Raw genomic sequence first — 18797 nt, 5'->3', positions numbered from 1 at the left:
AATAGAGGTTTAACTTATTTCTATTGTACATGTATACTCTCTAGATACTTGAAATAGTTCTTCATGTAGTATATAGTCATCAAGCCAGATATCGTTGCCCTCGTGTTACTTGCCAAAAGAGGCAAAAGAATCCCGTTTATCTTGATAAGGTCGATTTTCTCTCCCCGCACGGCTTTCCCCCCCAATACTCCGCAACTTGAATGTTGTCGGATCTTCTCAGATTTATATTCTCTATGTTTTATAATGCGCCGCGTTAAGAAGTCTAGAAATGGCTGTGCAAGATGCAAGAGTAAACGAGTTTGTCTTTCCCGTTTCCCAGAAAATCGGATATCGCTAACAAACACAGGTCAAATGCGGCGAGGAGAAACCTCACTGCAATCGCTGTACCCGCCTAGGCGTTCGGTGCCCTGGCTATGCACAATCTCTGCGCTGGGTTACCAAGTATGAGCAGTCTAGTCCCGCCGTACCGTCATCGATCTCGGAGGTGAGAAGCCCGAATCCCGCGGCTTCTGGCTCGACTGCTCCTGGCCAGCCGGCAAACCAAATCGACGATGATTTGCCAGATGATTCAACTTTTGAGACTCATGAACCAGCTCCATCAAATTTTGCCTTAGATGACCGAACTGCTCTATGTGACAATCTGTGGGAGCCTGCGGGCCATGGGTCTTTGCCAGAACTGACCGATCTATGCTCACCGTCCCCGATGGCGGCGGCATCCTCATCTTTTACACACCAACGAGACACCTTCCATGGCTTTCAACAGTCTGAAGATATCAGTGCAGAACTATCGCAATTTCTGTCACTTATCGGATCAACAACAAGTGAGGAACAGATTGACAATGTTTACCGAGACTTCTCGCCTTCGGCCATTGTGCGCAGTTATCCTCCTGCAACACATCGCCCTGCACCACATAACTTCATGTCAATGTCTCGTCCACTGAATAATCCATCATGGACCTTGATTGAGTACTATTTCAAGGAAGTGGCAGCATTGTTCTCTAGCTACGACAGCCAAATGAACCCATTCCGAACCACGGTGTCCCGTCTTTGGGGATCTTCACTGGCAATGTGCCGGACAATGCAAAGCATGGCTGCTGCAACGCTGGTCACCGAATTTCCTCAGTTCGGCCACATGGGCCGAAGGATGCGTGATGAAGCTGTTGAGATAATCACGCGCGAAGCAGTAATAGATGACAAGTCTTTGTTAGCGCTGCTAATGCTCGGACAGACAGCTAGCTGGCACGACCCAAGTGACTTAGGTATATCATTTTTCAACCTGCTCCGCAAACAGCTGAATACTATATCTTCATCATCACAAACCTCTGGCTTCAGCTTTCCCAAAACTGACAACAATAACTACCGTTTCTTCGAAGAAGCTCTCATCTACTGGGAGATGCTGCTTTCTTTTGTCGCAGATAATGACACCATGGTCCTATCTGACAATTTACGAACCGCTTCATCTATGGGCGAGACCTTCGTCCTACAACGAGTCCCACACCCGTGGACCGGCATCGCGCGCGACACTCAGTTCACCGTGCACGAGGTCGGGCAACTCATCCGCCGCGAGCGAAAACGCATTCACTCAAGGCGATTCACCTCCCAAGATGATATCGCCCGTGCACAGTTAGCGATCGAGAAAGCCCGTGAACTAGAAGAACGCCTCTTGGGCCTCGCCCATCCGTCCGAGGCCGAGATCGTCAGTCCTGGTGACGACGATACTCCGGTATGGCACCTCCTCACTATGGCCGAAGCATATCGATGCGTTGGCCTCATGCAGCTATACCGTGTCTTCCCAGACCTACTGCACAACCGCCTGCCGGCCGCAACATCCGCAACATCCCAATACCCTAGCAACACCGATCCAGCATCCCGCGACCCATTCTTCCCGATCGACCTTGACAGCATGAACCTGTCAGCTGAATTCGCCGACCCCAGTTCAGCAGCAGGACGAAATACCAATTCTCGACCCAACGCCCCTTCTCCAAGTACAAGACCTTCCACTCACAATCTCTACCGCAATTTTCCTCACAATTTACCATCCCCGCCATCACCAGACACCCAACAAACATCTACCCCAGAAACGCTATACAACAACTGGCTCACCGAGTTTGCCGTGACAACCCTCTCCCGGCTAAAGACCATACCCCTCGAATCACGCACCCGCTGCCTTCAACCATTCCTCCTGGTAGCATCGTGCTCAGAGCTCCGTCTCCCACGTCTAGCCACAAACGCAGACGCAGAAACCCAGAATGGTGAAGATTGTTCAGCAGGTGACGACAACGATAATAACAACCCAAACCAAACACCTACCATCTCAATGGAGGCTATTGAAGTCTCGCGCACGCGCAAGTTCATCCTCGGTCGTCTAACGTCCTTTCTGCATGTTCTGCCGCCGAAACCGATTCATGTATGCTTGAAATTGGTCAATGAGGTATGGAGGAGGTTGGATAGTGGGGATGATGATGCTTATTGGGTTGATGTTATGATTGAGAAAGGTTGGGAGACAACTATGGGGTGAAATCGTGCCCCTTGGGCTTTGGGACTCCCAGTTCAATACCATGGTATTTCTTTTTGCATATACAATGAGAGTAGTTGTTTGGTTCCAGTTATAAGGACAGTGTCGGACATTGCTGAATGATATGTTAAACTTGCAAAAGGCAAAGACATCAACCGGTCACCGAGAAGAAGACAAGAGAACTCTCAATGAAAGAAATGAAATAAGAAATGCTCATAAAATTCATCAAAGCTCATAAAAACACCAAACTAAAACAAGAAAAGACCCAACCCCAATATTCCTTGTTTTTCTTTTTCATGTTTTCCAATTTCCATCCCCAGAACAAACCCGAGTATCGAATGTACAAATGCCCAAGCACACAGAAGATCCAGAACAATAAGACCGAATCAAACTACTTGCTACCACTTCCCCGGGTGTATCCGTCCCACCATTTCGCGAAGATGCCCCGGTTAGCAGCCTGTTCATTCCAGCTCGCGCGACGGGTAGCCATATCCGCGTTTGTAGAACCACGCTTCTGGGTAGTCAGGTTCGAGAATAGGCCGCTGGAAGAGTCGACGGAGCTGCTGCGACGCTCACCCATGCCTGGGGCGTTAGGCAAGGCGTCTTCGACTCGTTTGCTTCCGTTTCGAGGAGGTGGAGGTATTGGAGTCCTTCATTTTAAGTGTTAGGTTTGCTTTGGAGATGTATAGATGGACAAATGGATATGGATAGATAGTCTAGAGTAGTATGACGTAGTGAAGTAGTGATGTAGAGGGAATGATAGATGAGAAGGAATCGAAAGAGGCAAATGACATACTCTTCTGGTATCTGGAATAGGCATCGCCCAGGCAGCGCGGCCACTGGGACTCTTGGCACCGCCATTCATCCAGACATTGAGGTGCTCGTGGCGGTCGCCGGGGGTTCCGTGCCAGTGGCGGCGGGTATTGTCGTTGGACATATTGGATATGTCTAGTCAGTTGGAGTAATCGGTGATGGTTCTAGTTTTTTTAGGGGGGATTCAGTGAGAATGAGATAAAGTATAGGATGTTAATGATAGCAGGAAATAATAACTAGGAGATATCGTTTTCAGGGTAGGGAGTCGACGACGTCATCCTGTTCGGGTTGCCTCTTGGGGATGGAATCTAAAACGAGAAATGAAATGGAAACATACCTTAATGGTTTTCTCCAATATTAGCTTGGATTAGTGGAATTGAAATAATAAAGAGAATGAAAGGCAAAGAGGGCGGAAGATGGCTTATAAGACCAATTACTGCGCTACATGTGGTGAATCACCGTCTTGGGGATCTAGAAAGGCCTAGTTCCTGTGTTCCTTGTATTTCCTGTACCAGCTGTAGTACTATAATGTACTTATATCCCTTTTGAGTATGTACTATGATCATATTGCTATTAACTATGACCAGGATGTACTACACAGGTAGTCTGATGTACCCCAGACAGCCTTGACGTAATTAGAATGCGGGGAAAGCTTGGCATATAAAACATATCGTGAAGCTATAGTGTTACTATAATCTATACTTATACTATACCTATGTACATATGCATGTGCTATAACCTATTCCAACCTCCCATCAGCATCCCTCAACACCTTCCAAACCCTAACACCCTCCTCCCAATCCCCATCCTCCACAATCTCAACACTCCCATCTTCCCTCAGCGTCCTAACCTCCCTAACCCCAGAAGTCCCCCATCCAAACTCCTTCTCCCCACGGACAAACCTCCCTAACGGACCAACAAATCCCTCCATCACAACCTCCTTCTCCCCCTCCCCCAACAACCCCCCATTCCCAAAGAACCAAACCGGATAGTCCGACGAATGCGTAACCCCCCACTCAATCGGCAAAGCCACCTCCACACACTCCGCCCTCCACTCAACCCGATACCGAAACAGTAACGCCGAAGCATTAACCCCGCCCTTATTCTCCGTCAACGCATACACAAGTCCGCGCTGCATCCGATGTACCTGCATATCAGCGTAGATCCTCCCCCACGCGTCCTGGTCCCAGTTTTCGCAGTGCGTCGGTAGAGAGCCGTTAGGGTAATACAATGGTATGACGGCGTCGACGATATGTTCTGGGTAATCTGCGACGAGACGGGTGCGCAGCGCGGAGAGGGTGTTTTCCGTCGGCGGGAACCATGTACTGTACAGGAAGCGCTCATCGCAACATTCGCCTATTATGATGCGGATATTGCGGGCTAGGAGACTGCGTGCGAAGGCGCCGCTGTCGAGGCCTGTGAAGAGGGATGGGGAGATGAAGGATGTGTCTGTTGTTGGGCGGAATTGGTGGAGGGGGATTGTTTTTGCTTTGTCGAGGAGGGTTTTTGCCGGAATTGAACGTAGTCGGGTAAGTTTCTCGCTATTTGGCAGGGTGAGCGGGATGTCGAGGGCTGTTAGGAGTTGGTTGAATTGGGTTTGGGTTTCGGTTGGCTGCTTGGGTTGGACGGCTGGGCTGTTTGACCAGATGCAGGCTTGGCGGATGAGGGAGTTCTCGTCTGGTTGGCGGAGGTCGTAGGCTAGTTGGTGGAAGACGGAGTTGGCGCCTGCGGAATATCCTGAGATCGTGATGGTCTCCGGATTGCCGCCGAATAGTTGGATGTTCTCCTTCGTCCACTCGAGTGCTAGTCTCTGGTCCCAGAACCCGTGGTTCCCAACTGTCTCCCCGGCAGTCGCTGCGTCCTCCTCCAGTTCGGTTGAGTAAAGGAATCCGAATAAGTTGACCCGGTACGCAGGCATCACAACCACGCAGTTGAAATCTGCCTCGCCGATCAGTGCAGCTGGATTGAATGAATTGGGTGTGCCGAATTGAAGCCATCCCCCATCTGCACCGAGAAATGCCTGTCAGCACGGTTTATATGGGATGTATTACCACATTCATGGTCCGAATACCATATATCCTAGATTCAACAGACAATACTCACGAATAAAAACAAAAACAGGCCATCCCCCCTCGGGCACCTCTCCGATAGGCGTCCAAACATTACACTGAAAGCAGTCCTCGTCCCATACATCTGGATTCTCTGGCGTGATATTCAGAAATCCCGGTTGGGGACAAAGCCCTGCTCCCCCATCACAGCGGCCCGGTGCTTCTTCGCTCCCATAGCTGAAGGACGCAGATAAGGGCTGGGCGCGGCGCCAGCGCTCGGCGGGGGCAAGGCCGTAGCGGACGCCGCCGAAGTAGTGGCAGAGGTCTTTGGCATGGCTGGTGAGGGAAGACAACGTTGAGATTGTTACGCCCTGGATTGTTCCGCGGTGGGCGAGGGATTTAAGGTGAGGACGGCGGGTTGTTTCCATATTTGGCTTCCGTTGTGTTGGTGGTTGATCTGGGTTAGTGGAGTATATACGTAGGTCCTAGGTGACACAGTAGATAATATCAGACACGTCGCTATTCTGAGGTGGTATTCAAGTATGTTATAGTAAAGTAAGTAGCCCCAGTCCGGGGACCACGCCCTTTAAGACGGTATCTCTCGCGCACTTCATTCCGCAGTTTGTGGACACTTAGTAGCCGAGATAACGAGGCGATTGGGTTTTATTGGTGAGAGACAAGGAGCTCGGCAATTCTCCATTGACCATTGGTCATCGGCAGTTGGAGAAGGATGAAGTCCTTTGCGGGGAGAACAGCAGAAGTTCGGAGCTACATTTGGCCCCGATGGGATCAGCAGTTTGTACAGAAAACTGGAGATTTGTGAGCGAATGTACTATTGACTTCACATCCTTTGAACGAAAGAAATACTGTTCGATTTCGAATAAGCTAGAGCAACAAATTGCCTGAATCCAGAGATGAACTGGAAAAACATCAAGAACTAAAAACGCTGGGAAATCATTTAATCACATCACGCATCACAGATCGTGCATGGTTCGGTAGTACAGAGTCACTATGCTTTTACGCCTTGCTGATCCTGCAGACCAGGTCCTGGCCATCGACGGAGTCGCCCTCCCTTGACCTGGAGGCTGGACACCTTTCCGCTGTGCGGGGCGGAGATCACCATTTCCTATATGAGAGTTAGCAACACATTCATGGTCTGTAATAGGAAACAAGATATAATAACATACCATCTTCATGGCGCTCAGCACAGCAATAGGATCACCCTTCTTGACCTCGTGGCCATCGTGAATGCGGATCTCAACCACGACACCGCTCATGGGAGCGCCGACCTGGCTGCTGTCCGTGGGGTCGGCCTTGGCACGGGCAAGGTTCTCGATCGAGGCCTTGTTGTCATCGACACTGACCTGGCGGACTTCACCGTTGACCTCGTAGAAGACCTCACGCTGGCCGGTCTGCTCGGAGAGAGGACCGATAGCGAGCAACTTCAGGATCAGGACCTTACCCTTCTCCAGCTCGACGTGGAACTCCTCGCCGATCTCGGGGCGGGCAAGGAAGTAGCGAGTAGGCAGAACGGACAGATCACCGAACTTGGCCACGAACTTGCGGTATTCCTCGAACACCTTGGGGTACATGGCGTAACTAGCGACATCGCACTCAGTGGCGGCACCGAACTTCTCGCGGATGTCGTTCTTGATCTTGACGAGGTCCATGGGCTCCAGGTACAGACCGGGGCGCTTGTCGAGCTTGCGACGGCCGCGGAGGGCCTTGGTACGCAGAGGCTCGGGGAAGCCACCGTAGGGCTGACCCATCAGACCCTCGAAGAACTCCAGGACTGATCCAGGGAAGTCGAGTTGATCGGCACGGTCGAGCACGTCCTGGGCAGACAGCTTGTTGCTGACAATCCAGGAGGCGAAGTCACCGCAAACCTTGGAGGAGGGGGTAACCTTGACGATATCGCCCAGCAACTCGTTGGCCACCTCGTACGCCTTCTTGGTCTCAGCCCACTGCTGTCCGAGACCCAGCTGGCTGGCCTGGAAGATCAGGTTGGTCAGCTGGCCACCGGGGATCTCGTGCTCATAGACCTCGGGGTCGGGGCCGGTGAGACCAGCCTCGAAGGGGGAGTAGAGCAGACGAAGCTGAGCCCAGTAGGTGTCAAGGGCGCGAACTTGGGACAGGTCCAGCTTGGGGTCGTGCTCGGTACCCTGCAGCGAAGAAAGGAGGGCACCAATGCTGGGCTGAGAGGTCATACCGGACAGACTGTCGGTAGCGGCATCCACGGCATCAGCACCGGCTTCGGCACAAGCAATCATGGAGGCGACACCGGTTCCGGCGGAGTCGTGGGTGTGAACGTGGATGGGGAGGTCGGGGTAGCGCTCGCGGATGGAGCCGACCAGCAGACGGGCAGCCTGGGGCTTGAGCACACCAGCCATATCCTTGATTCCAAGAACGTGGGGACCCATCTTGACAATCTTGTCAACCAGACCCAGGTAGTACTCCAAGCTGTACTTCTTCTTGGGGTTCAGCATATCACCACTGTAGCACATGGTGGCCTCAACGACACCACCAGCTTCGTGGACAGCCTTGATACCGACCTCGAGCTGGTCAAGATCGTTCAGGGCATCGAAGACACGGAAGATATCGACACCGTACTTCTTGGCCTGCTTACAGAAGTGGTAAATGGCGTTATCAGGAAGGGAAGAGTAGGCAACACCGTTGGCGCCACGCAGCAGCATCTGGAAGGGAATGTTGGGGACGGCCTTGCGCATCTTGCGAAGTCTGTCCCAAGGATCCTCATAGAGGAAGCGCATAGCCACATCGAAGGTGGCTCCACCCCAGCACTCGAGCGAGTAAGCGTTGCTCAATGCGTGGCTGGTCTCGGTAGCGATGTTCAGCATATCAATGGTTCGCACACGGGTAGCAAGCAAGGACTGGTGGGCATCACGCCAGGTGGTGTCCATGATCAAGCAGCCCTTGTTGGCACGCACAGCGCGAGCGAAGGCCTCGGGGCCTTGGCTGTCCAAGATCTGCTTCCAACCGGTAGTGCAGGGCGCGGAGATGTCAATGGGCTTGCCCGCAGCATCCTTGAGGATGGGCTTGATAATCTCGCCCTTGAACTTGGGCTCACCGATCTGGCCCTTGATGCTGCTGCCGTTGACAGCAACGTCACCCAGGTAAGCGAGCAGCTTCTGGGCACGGTTCTGGCTGCCGACGAGGGCAAACAGCTCGGGCGTGTCATCAATGAATGTAGTCCAGCAAGTACCATCGATGAATGTGGGGTGGCTCAGAAGCGAAGCAAGGAAAGGAATGTTGGTCTTGACACCACGAATACGGAACTCAACCAGAGCACGCAGCATCTTACGGCGGACAATCTCGTAGGTTGAGCCACGGCAAGTGCACTTGACAAGCATAGAGTCGTAGTGAGGAGTAATGATGGCACCAGCAAAGCCGTTACCACCATCCAGACGGACACCATTGCCACCCGCAGAGCGGTAGACCTCGATCTTACCAGTGTCGGGGAGAAGCCCTTGGCGGGATCCTCAGTAGTGATACGGCACTGAATGGCGAAACCGCGAGTAGAGATGCGGTCCTGGGTAAGGCCAAGTTGTTCAAGGGTTGCACCCGCAGCAATCTGGATCTGAGCGGCGACAATATCGATACCGGTGATTTCCTCGGTGATAGTGTGCTCGACTTGAATTCTGGGGTTGATCTCGATGAAGTAGTGCTCGTTGCCACAGACAAGGAACTCAGCGGTACCAGCGTTGCGGTAGCGGACTGACTTGGCCAGCTTCACGGCATCGGCCAAGATCCTATCACGAACATCGGTGGGAAGGTCCTTGGCAGGAGCGATCTCAACGACCTTCTGGTGGCGACGCTGAACGGAGCAATCACGCTCAAAGAGGTGGACAACGTTGCCCTGGTTATCACCGAGAAGCTGAACCTCGATGTGCTTAGGCTGGTCAAGGAAACGCTCGACGAAGACAGTACCGTTACCGAAGGCGGTACGGGCCTCAGAGGTAGCACGCTCGAAAGAGTCACGCAGCTCGGCCTGGTCACGGACAACACGCATACCACGGCCACCACCGCCAAAGGCAGCCTTAATAATGATGGGGAAGCCGAATTCATCAGTGAAGGACTTCACCTCTTCAAAGCGCTCGACGGGGCCCGGGGTTCCAGGGACGACGGGGACATTGCACTTGATAGCAGCGGTACGGGCAGAAACCTTGTCACCAAGGGCATCGATGGTCTCAGCAGTAGGACCGACGAAGACAATTCCAGCCTTCTCGACCTTCCGAGCGAAGTCGGCGTTCTCCGAAAGGAATCCGTAACCGGGGTGGATCAGGTGGACGCCGTGCTCCTGGGCGATCTTGATAATCTCATCACCGGCCAGATAGGCACCCACGGGGGTATATTGGCCACGGTGGCCGATCATGTAGGCCTCATCAGCCTTTTGGCGGTGCATTGAGAGACGATCTTCGTGTGAGAAGACTGCGACCGTCTGGAGGGACAGTTCGTGTGCGGTACGGAAGATACGGATGGGAATTTCACCACGGTTGGCGACCAAGATCTTTTGGAAGTGCATAATAGTCGAATTGGCCCGCAGACGACGGTGGACTGAGTCCTGGTGGTGCTCATTGTGATCCTCGATGAAGTCGGACTCATCAATGGCATCCTCCGGCTGACGGTGCGGGGCAGCCATTGTGAAGGGATATGTGGGATGAGAGATAGGTTACGAGGGGTGTACTAGAGAGGATTGGATTAGGTGGATGTTCCCCTCTCGAGTCTCTTGGAAAGCAGAAAGCAGAAAGCACAGGCGGTGACTCACTGTAAAGAAGCTGGGGAGCTATCCGGTTCCAATCTCAGGCCGGTTTCGGCAGATCACTGCACAATCGCTCGCACTGTTTCTCAGTATAAGCAACAGGAGCTGTACAGTAGAAATTGAATAGAATTGGTAAATAAAGGATGAAATAGAAAGACAGACAGAAAATAGAAGAAAAAAAGAAGTAGAATGGGGGGAGAGGGGGTTAGATAAAGAGGGGAATCACAAGATCTACATGTCACAGATACTTTCCGGGGCGAGACGATTGACTCCAGGAATGAGGTAACAAGTACATACAGGTTCACCGGTACACCGAGAATGCCTAGAAATCTGGGAAATGATCAAATCGAAATAATAATGGAATAAAATAGAATAAAATAGGAATTATCCCAATTATCCAATTCAAGAAATAATGTAATTTGCTAAAAAAATAACGAAATCCATGCGGGGGGTTTTTTTGTACTCCTCCACCTGGCATATACGGAGTACTAACGCTAGTAGCTCTACTCCGTACTATATTCCTCCTCCTATTATTTCCCTATGGAGAACTCCCCCCCATACTCTCGCACGATAACCTTCGGGTGGTTTAGGTAAGTGATTCCGTTAATCTACCTCGGGCCCTCGGGAACCAACGTCAATGTCCAGGAACAATATAAAGCCTTGAATTCGTAACTCCACGGATATTCACGGGGAACTTAGAGAGAAGGGAAAAGTCCGGGGGAGACTCGGAGAACTCTCGACAACATGTGCAAGGCGAAAAGTGGATCGGGTCAATTCGATTTTCAAGGTCCTCCAGGGCTCCTCTATTTCATTCCCCATTCGGGGAAGAAGTGACCGAGCCGATATCGACCACGATGTGCCCAAGGTAGCTCGGTTGGGGGGTCCGATCTGACTCATATTTATCCGGACTATTTCCACTAAAAGGGTTAAAATCATTAAAATCTTTGATCGGTCATGCGTCCACTAGAACCATTAAAGGGGCCGATAGAGGACCCCATGACGCTATTTGATTTGTCTTCCCACTATTAAGCGCCTCTCCTCCCCCAATTTCAAATCTTCTAGTCTCCCACTTGGCATTCCGCGGGGATCTCCCGCTTGTATGACAGCTATTCGGTGCGGAGTACAACATACAGAATAGTTCTGACGCAAAAACGAGACATGCATTGGAATTCCCCAAGGTGCCAAGGTGCTCTATACACCCCGAAACTATTCCATATTCCATTGGAATATTGTTAGCGCCATAAGCCGGGAGAATGGAGAATGGAACCTGATTTACTCCTTACCACTCCTTACCATTGTCTACTTATTCTTGCAGCGCCCAGGGATACTCGCAACGCCCTTGTTCTTGGCTGATAGGCTTCTGCTTTAGGTTTCTGCATTGAATGATGTGCGAGCCGTGCAATCACACCTCGATGCGCTTATCTACCATCAGCATCCAACCCTGGAAGTTCCCCCGAGCCATTGACATACACTCATTCAGCATCAGGATCAGTCCCCGGTCTCTTTTGGTTACACTTCTGCATGGACTCACATCCACCGACACCCACCGGCATCCACTCGCACTCCCGTCGGAAGATCACTGCTCGAAACACTTGTCCATCTCCAGCCCCCAACCTTGTTAGTTGCTCCGAGCCGTTGACATGAACTCAACTCGTCAGCATCAGCCCCTGAGGTCTTATGGTCGCACCTTCTGCAATCTCGCATCCCCGACGGAGAAATCCAACCCCCCTTCTTTCCGCCAGTAACCCTTGCTGCGTGATTCTTCCCCGCGGTGCCAAGTTTCCCCCCGTGTAATTCGAGCATTTCCATCTGCCCGGGCCGAGAGGAGGTCGGCAGGAGCTCGTCGGCGCTATGAAACCCTGTGTTGTACACTGTATACCTCAATAGTTTCATATTTTCATAGCTCAGGGGCTAAAAAAAGAAACGTAAATTATGCTTGTTCGAACCGAGGTGGAGTGTGGGGACGGGATACACTACTAGTAGCATCTCATAGCCCCCCCGTAGACATAAAACCTGAGACACCACCAATGCCTACCACCGCACCTCATGGGCAAAGCTACAAGCTGATAAGGCAGTGAGTGATCTGCAGGAAGACTCACCTGCAATCTCATGGGGACAGATACATAAGTTGCAGATGATTTCCCTTGGCGTCTTGGCGATACTACATTCTTCACCGAAGACCCTTATGCTCGAATGGATCCGCCTGGGCAAACCCTTGGCAGCCTCGGAATTGTGGAAAAACAGGGAATAATTGAGGTTACTGCGGTGAGACTAAAAAGAAACTAGGGAAATTGCAATGCTATTACTGAATATCGGGCCTTGGCCCAGACTGTTAAAAGCATAGAAAAGAAACGCAAGCTTATCAAATACATGCGGGCGAAGGAAAAATAAAAAAATATCAGAAAGCAAGATTAATGGGTTGTCATGAGTTCCTCCCCTCCTATGGCACGCTCTTGGCGTAACCATCCCCCATATGAAATCGTTCCTTTTGCAACCTCAAGGCATCGCTTCCGCTGTATGTTACAAATGCAAAAGAAACGGAGAATCAAAAGCAAAGACGGTGCACGGTTCTAGAATGCACGATACCCAGTTGCCTGGGGTGTGAGACCGGCGCCGTTGGACTGAGGGGCCCTGAGTCAGCATGAGCCGCGAGCCCTGCAAGATGGGACCGTTGTCCTCCTCTGTGCGGGTTGTCTTCTCGCGGTTCTTGCGCTCCTCGTTGTCCTTCTTGAGCATCTCAATCGTTCGGGTCTGCTCGCAGAGGAAGTTGATCATGAAGGGCATAGTGAAGTCGTTAAGACCCTTGCGCCATGAGATCTCCATGATGACGTCCGGGCGGATGAGGTCGTAGCAGGCATACAGCATGCCAACGTAGCACTCGCGGCTACCGATATCGACGAACTAGTTGCAATTAGTAAAGTCTCGAGCAATGACAGATAGAGCAAGCTTACGTAGCGGAGAAGATCCTCCACAACCTCAGGCTTGGCGGAGATAGCGGCGGTCTCAATAGCATCTTTGTAGAGCTTGTCCTGCTTGGAGAGCGCGATCGACTTCTCCCAGCGCTTGTTGTTGCGGTAAATGTTGGCCGCAATCTGGCGGAAGAAAATAAGGTCGTGCTTCTCAAGGCGCTGGGCGAGAGCCACAGCATCAAAGTTGTCGTTCTGGTCGACAGAGTCCTTGAGCAGCTTGTGGTCCTCCTCCTCAATCAGAATCTCGTTGATGGCGTCGTTGACAGCCCGCTTGTTCTGAGACTGTACATTGAGCAGGAAAGGCTTGATCAGGGGGATATTGTCAGAACTCTGGAAGATACGGACGACACGGTTAACGTCGATACGAGCGGTCAGAACCTGAAGCAGGTCAGTGAGCAGAAGGGGCTGCTCCTGAAGGTAGAAGTTCAGCGCCCGGTAGTAGATCTCCAAGTTGGCAACCTTGACGACAATGTCCTTGAACGAGTGGTGTTCCCAGGCATCGGCTGCACGCTCCATCATGGCGAGAGCGGCGTTGTCCCACTCATCGTAGTGGCAGTACAGGAACACCAACTCCGGCCAGAGATTGGCTTCCTCCGAGGCCCGGATCATCTTGGGGATGTTGATGCGGGACCAGAAGAGCTTCAGGTGCTCCATGACACGGTCTGGGTGGTACTTGGACAGAGCAATGCCGAGCTCGGTGAACATACCCATGTGAGCCCGCTCGAGGCCAAGACCTGCCTCCAAGACAGCGATCAACTCATCGAAGTAACCATTGCGCTCGTACTGGCGAACAAGGCTCTGCAGCTCTTCGGCGTGAACAATCAGGTTGAGACCGCAAATCTGGGCAAGGCGGAATTCCTTCTTCTCAACACAGGCCTCGTTGACCTGCTTCCAGACCTTGACGCTGTTGGCCTTGCGGGCACACTCAACCGCAGCCTGGTAGTCCTCCAAGTGAACCAAGGTAGTCGCCAACTTGGCCCAGTTAGAGATGCTGGTGAAGAAAATCTTAGCAGCGTGATGGAAGCCTTCAGCATAAGCCTTGTCACCGGAAGCTTCAATATCCGCCACATTAGTAGTGCGAAGGAAGTCCTCGAGCTCAGCGAGCTGGTCCAGGCGGGCAAAGCAGAAAGCGAGAGCAGTATCAATCGCCGGCTCACGCAGAGTCTTGCGGGCCATGCGAAGGAACTTGACAAGATCCTCGTCCTTGCCTGCATGGGTTGCAGTCTCAATCACCTCGTGGTAGTTGGACGGGTCCTCGGCACGGATGTAGGACTCAATAGAGTCAGTCACGCGGAGACCATCGAGTTGGGCCTTGGCGACCTTGCTCCAAACCTCGGACAGCTCGACACGCTCAGCGAATTCTTGAGCTCGGTCGATGCTGACAATGTTCTCCACAAGGACGTTGACGGCAGCCAGATAGTTGTTAACCTTCTTGTAGATTTCAAAGGCCTCCTCGTACAGACCAACGCTGATACACATCTCAGCAATTTCATCAGCGGAGAAGTCGTTGAGCTGGTGAATGTAGTCCATCAGGCGGCTCTTGTCGGCCTTGGCAGCAGTCAACATCAAGAGGTTCTGCAAGCTGGTGTTATCACTGAAAGGAGAGGGCTCCAGGATGATCTTCTCGAGCAGCTCAATCAGTTCGCCGGGCAGGTCGGCGTCAAGGAACGACTTGACGGCAACAGACACCTTCTCAGGTTCAGTAGATTCGGGCACTGCGGTGGCGATGACCTGGTCCACAAGGGAACGCCGGCCTTCATTGTTCTCGCTCAGGACAAAGGCCCAGATCTCGGGATCGGCACGCTCCACGAGGTAACGAGCTTGCGCACGGAACATGGAGTTCTCATTGGTGATGCTAATGAGCTCCAGGTCGTTCTGACCCTTGCTGTAGGCAATGTACGCCAGGTTGGGATCACGCTTCTCACAGTACTTTCCAACAGTGAGGGTGTCGTATTGGTCGTTCTCCTTGAGGAACTTCTCCGGGTCGTTGTTGCTGTCAATGTAGATCTTCGCGAGAGCGTTGTAGACTGCCTGCTGCTGGTTGCCAGTGGCGAGAGTGGCCTCGAGGAAAGGCAGGAGCAGCTTAAGGCGGTTTCGGCTCTCGACCTCAGTAACGAGCTCGTCGATGGGGATGACGGATGGGTCAACAGTTGAGAGCAGATTCTTGATGATGTTCTCATCACAGTCAACATCCAGCAAGCCGCCAACAACAGAAGGGGCACGACCAGGGTTGACGCGCTGGACGTAGACCTCGATCGACTTGAACTGTTGGTTCTGGTAGAGGTAGAGGACCAGATCGTGGATAAAGTTGAAACGGTCGCAAACGATGATCAAGGGAAGCTGCTCTGTCAGGCGAGCTTCCTTCAGGAAGTTCTTCACCTTCTCGGGGTTGTAGTAGTTGCTCTCACGGCAAATACGCTCAACCTCGGTGACCTGGTTCATGGCGGTAGCAGCTTCAATGTACTTAAAGTGCACTTCAGAGTCCTCGCTGAGGTTGACAATGCTTCCCAAGTAGAAGTAAAGACCCTCGGCAGTGCGGTATTTCTCGAAAAGATCGATCAGACGGTTAGCGCCAAGAAGATCGGAGAACTTGGTGGCAATCTGGACCACAGACTGGAGGTTCTGGCGAATGTTCGTCTCCAGCATAGTGTCCATGCAGTCGAGAGTCTGCTCCACGGACAAACGACCGAAGTAGCTCATCAGCCACTCGGGGCTCAGCTTGTCGGTGCGAACAATGTTGCGCTTGATGACAGCTGGATCATCGGAGTTCTCCAGAGCACGCTGGATGAGACCGGCACCCTCGCAAAGCTGGGCGATACGAGGACGGTCGAAGTGTGTGAAAATCTCGTTACCGAGGATGGCGTCTGCGACCTGCGGGGCGTTGTGGAGGTTCATCTCCAGAAGCCGAGTTTGCAGATTGCCATGCTCTGGCTTGTTGTCCTTCAGAGCGTCCAGGAGGAACGAGGTGGCCTGCTGGATCATGTTCTGCGACAGGAACACGTCGACAACACGGTCAAGGTCAACCAATGCACCGCTTTCTTCATTGGCGAGTTGAGTAGCAAACTCAGCGCCCTTCTCGGGGTTTACGCGAACAATGTGCTGAAGCAGCTGGGTGTAGTCCGGCTGATATCCAGCTTGCTTGGAGTATGCAAGAATCTTGTCGAACTGGCCAGTCTCCGCGAATCCAGCAACAACCTTGTGAGGCACATTAGCTTGGAGATAAACGGTCAGGGCAAGGGACATGTCGTATGGCCGGATAATGTCACCAAGCTCTTCCGAGCTCTCCAGCTTCTTCTCCTGCATCCACTTCTCAAGCAAGTGCTTGCGGTTCTGCTGCAAGACGGGTCGGACAAGCTCAACACTTTCGTACTTGTTGAGCGAACCCTTGTCCAGCAGCATACCGAAGTACTGCAAGATCACCGACATCTGACCAGTTTGAGGAGCGCTCTTGAAACGGTTGATGGTTTCCAAAGTGCGAAGGAAACCCCGAGGAGAGTTGGCGGCAATCTTGGCAGCCTCAGCGTAGTCCTGCGAGGCCATGAGAGAGTCAAACTGCTGCTGGTACAGGTGGTCCGCGCCTGGAAGGCCGGCCTTCGAGGCAAGTTTGACAGCAAGACCAGACATAGCGGGGTTCTCCATGAGGTACTGAATAATATTGGTTTCGTCAACACTGACGGCCAGCACCTGGCCCTTGCGGTTCACACCGACCAGGCCGGCTCCCTCGGAATCCGGAGACGTGGTAAAGATCGTCTCGCTGGAGATGCGGTTCATGAAGATACAAGTGCCAGTCTCGAGATCATAAAGGTGGATGAAACCGTATTTCGTAACGAGGTAAACCACGTCGTACTTGCTGGACACCTGCATTGCGACGGGGAAATCATTGACCGCCTCCTGTGGGAAGTACACCTCGACGGCCTTCTTCTGGAAGCGAGGGTTGGGTTCTTGGTGGTCGATTTCGGCGATTTGCAGCTTGGCGCCCGTTTGGGTACGAACGGCGAAAGTGAAGAGGCTGTGGGGTAGCGGGGAGCCCTCGACGGTAATGCTGGCGAAAGAGGCGGCGTGACCTTCGATAAACTGAGAGATCCCGCGCTCCTTCGAGTAAAGCTGCATCGATCCAACGACCCGGCCCTGCTGCTGGCTAATACCGACAACGACCATCCACTTCTCCTCGGCGTTGACGCGGTAATTGATAATTTGGCACCCCTAAAGAGCACCCGCAGATTAGCATGCTAGGCTTCAATCATCGTACCCACGTCTCAAATCACATACTGAAAGGTTGGGAAGTCGGTCGAACACCTTGACGGGGTTCTGCTGTGTGGCGTCGTAAACATCCCAGTGGTAGACCGCTGAGTCGGTGACCAGGCCGAGGACTTTTCGCTGAACCACTTCCAGTAGACAATATCTTCATTCATATTCGCCGACTTCAGCTTTTGCCGCGCGCCAAGGTCGAAGATCTGAATGGTACGGCCCTGAGCCTTCAAAGCGATGATGTTCTTGTTCCAATGCATGATTGCACTGTCGGCGTTGATCGGGCGTCGTAGAACTTCATTGTTGTTCTTGAGGTCGATAATGATGACTTCTGGTTTGCTCTCCTCGTCTAGCTTTTGACGAACACAGACGTAATGATCAGATTCTAGTGTCTAAAGCGGAAGATTGTTAAGTTAGCCGGGCCTTGTCAACCGTGTTTTGAGGGTCAGTCGCAAGGCGACAGTAAACAACTTACACATGAAGTGAAGCCAATTGATGCCGGCTGTAGACATAAACGTTAGTACCAGTTCAAAATTGCCCAAAAATATTGTGATGCGCGGGCAGTGCATCCGTCCCAAAGCTGGAGCTAAGCACGAAGCATCGCCGGTAATCATGGTTGGCTGTACATACCGCAATGCCGACAGAGGTCAACTGTAGAATTCAGGCACAGGTCAGTTTCAAAGCTTCGATAGTCATGAGATGGATATGAGGGGTAGCCACGTACATTGACCAACTCTGTGAACTTGATAGGTAGAGGTGCCATATTTACGTAGGCCGCAGTACGACCTAGTCCGCCGAATGAAACGCCACGCAAAGAAGGCAGAAGGATTGAAGTATGATGAAAAAGTGTGATGAAATGCGAATATCACGAGGAAGGAAAAAGAAAAGAAGAAGAAGATGTATGAAGAGGGGGGGGGGGGAGGGATCTGGTAGATGCGGAAGTGACCTCAGGAGGCCGCTGCTGTCGTTGCTGAGGTGTCGCTTATGGTCGATCACGTGACACGGGGCTTACAAGATCGCTCCTTTCAAATGCAGTGTTTGTATGTAGGAAAGATAAAGAAAGAGAGAGCAAAGTGAAATATAGGTGGCAAACTTGCTGATATCTCGTTTGTCAGATTAACCTGAGAGATAAGTGCTATCAACTCAGCTCTTCTACCTATTAGGTATGATGGAGATAACTGACCGCCTTCATACTGCCGATGTTTACTCCAAGCCCTGGGGAACACGTACCTACGTATGCTCTCACGTATGTTGTTCACATACGGAGTACAGTCAGGACGCATTAATTTTAACACCCTCACACCGTCCATACATGTATCAAGGGTCTACCTAGGTACCTACCAAACCGCTTATCAAGTTATGATTTAAGGTGCCCAGAGTATCTGAAGCATCTTATTAAAAAAAAAAAAATTCCAGGAGCCTTAAGA

General features: G+C 52.0%; 5 protein-coding genes across 5 annotated transcripts; 1 reads left to right on the top strand and 4 right to left on the bottom strand.

Moving 5' to 3' along the window:
* Positions 1-268: 268 nt before the first annotated feature.
* Positions 269-2518, top strand: N7519_010937 (Zn(II)2Cys6 transcription factor; the record flags this gene model as incomplete). The annotated part of the gene is made up of 2 exons (XM_057297710.1): positions 269-289; positions 347-2518. 2 exons carry the CDS (start codon positions 269-271, stop codon positions 2516-2518), a joined length of 2193 nt encoding a protein of 730 aa, XP_057145592.1.
* Positions 2519-2906: 388 nt separating this feature from the next.
* Positions 2907-3452, bottom strand: N7519_010936 (uncharacterized protein; the record flags this gene model as incomplete). Its single annotated transcript, XM_057297709.1, has 2 exons — positions 2907-3165; positions 3247-3452. 2 exons carry the CDS (start codon positions 3450-3452, stop codon positions 2907-2909), a joined length of 465 nt encoding a protein of 154 aa, XP_057145591.1.
* A 615-nt stretch (positions 3453-4067) lies between these two features.
* N7519_010935 (putative carboxylesterase) lies at positions 4068-5804 on the bottom strand (the record flags this gene model as incomplete). Its single annotated transcript, XM_057297708.1, has 2 exons — positions 4068-5332; positions 5432-5804. 2 exons carry the CDS (start codon positions 5802-5804, stop codon positions 4068-4070), a joined length of 1638 nt encoding a protein of 545 aa, XP_057145590.1.
* Positions 5805-6385: 581 nt separating this feature from the next.
* On the bottom strand, positions 6386-10033 carry N7519_010934 (pyruvate carboxylase; the record flags this gene model as incomplete). Its single annotated transcript, XM_057297707.1, has 3 exons — positions 6386-6502; positions 6564-8860; positions 8905-10033. The coding sequence occupies 3 exons, from the start codon at positions 10031-10033 to the stop codon at positions 6386-6388; spliced, it is 3543 nt and encodes a 1180-aa protein (XP_057145589.1).
* Positions 10034-12673: 2640 nt separating this feature from the next.
* N7519_010933 (uncharacterized protein) lies at positions 12674-18133 on the bottom strand (the record flags this gene model as incomplete). The annotated part of the gene is made up of 6 exons (XM_057297706.1): positions 12674-13054; positions 13105-17325; positions 17388-17762; positions 17846-17872; positions 18001-18021; positions 18095-18133. 6 exons carry the CDS (start codon positions 18131-18133, stop codon positions 12674-12676), a joined length of 5064 nt encoding a protein of 1687 aa, XP_057145588.1.
* Positions 18134-18797: the final 664 nt, after the last annotated feature.

Source organism: Penicillium mononematosum (assembly GCF_028829835.1).
Source record: "Penicillium mononematosum strain IBT 11891 chromosome Unknown utg000005l:1.0-9366267.0:1.0-9372171.0, whole genome shotgun sequence".
Lineage (NCBI taxonomy): Eukaryota > Fungi > Ascomycota > Eurotiomycetes > Eurotiales > Aspergillaceae > Penicillium > Penicillium mononematosum.
The sequence above is the reverse complement of the archived record's forward strand: the minus strand, read 5'-3'. Positions and strand labels throughout refer to the sequence as shown.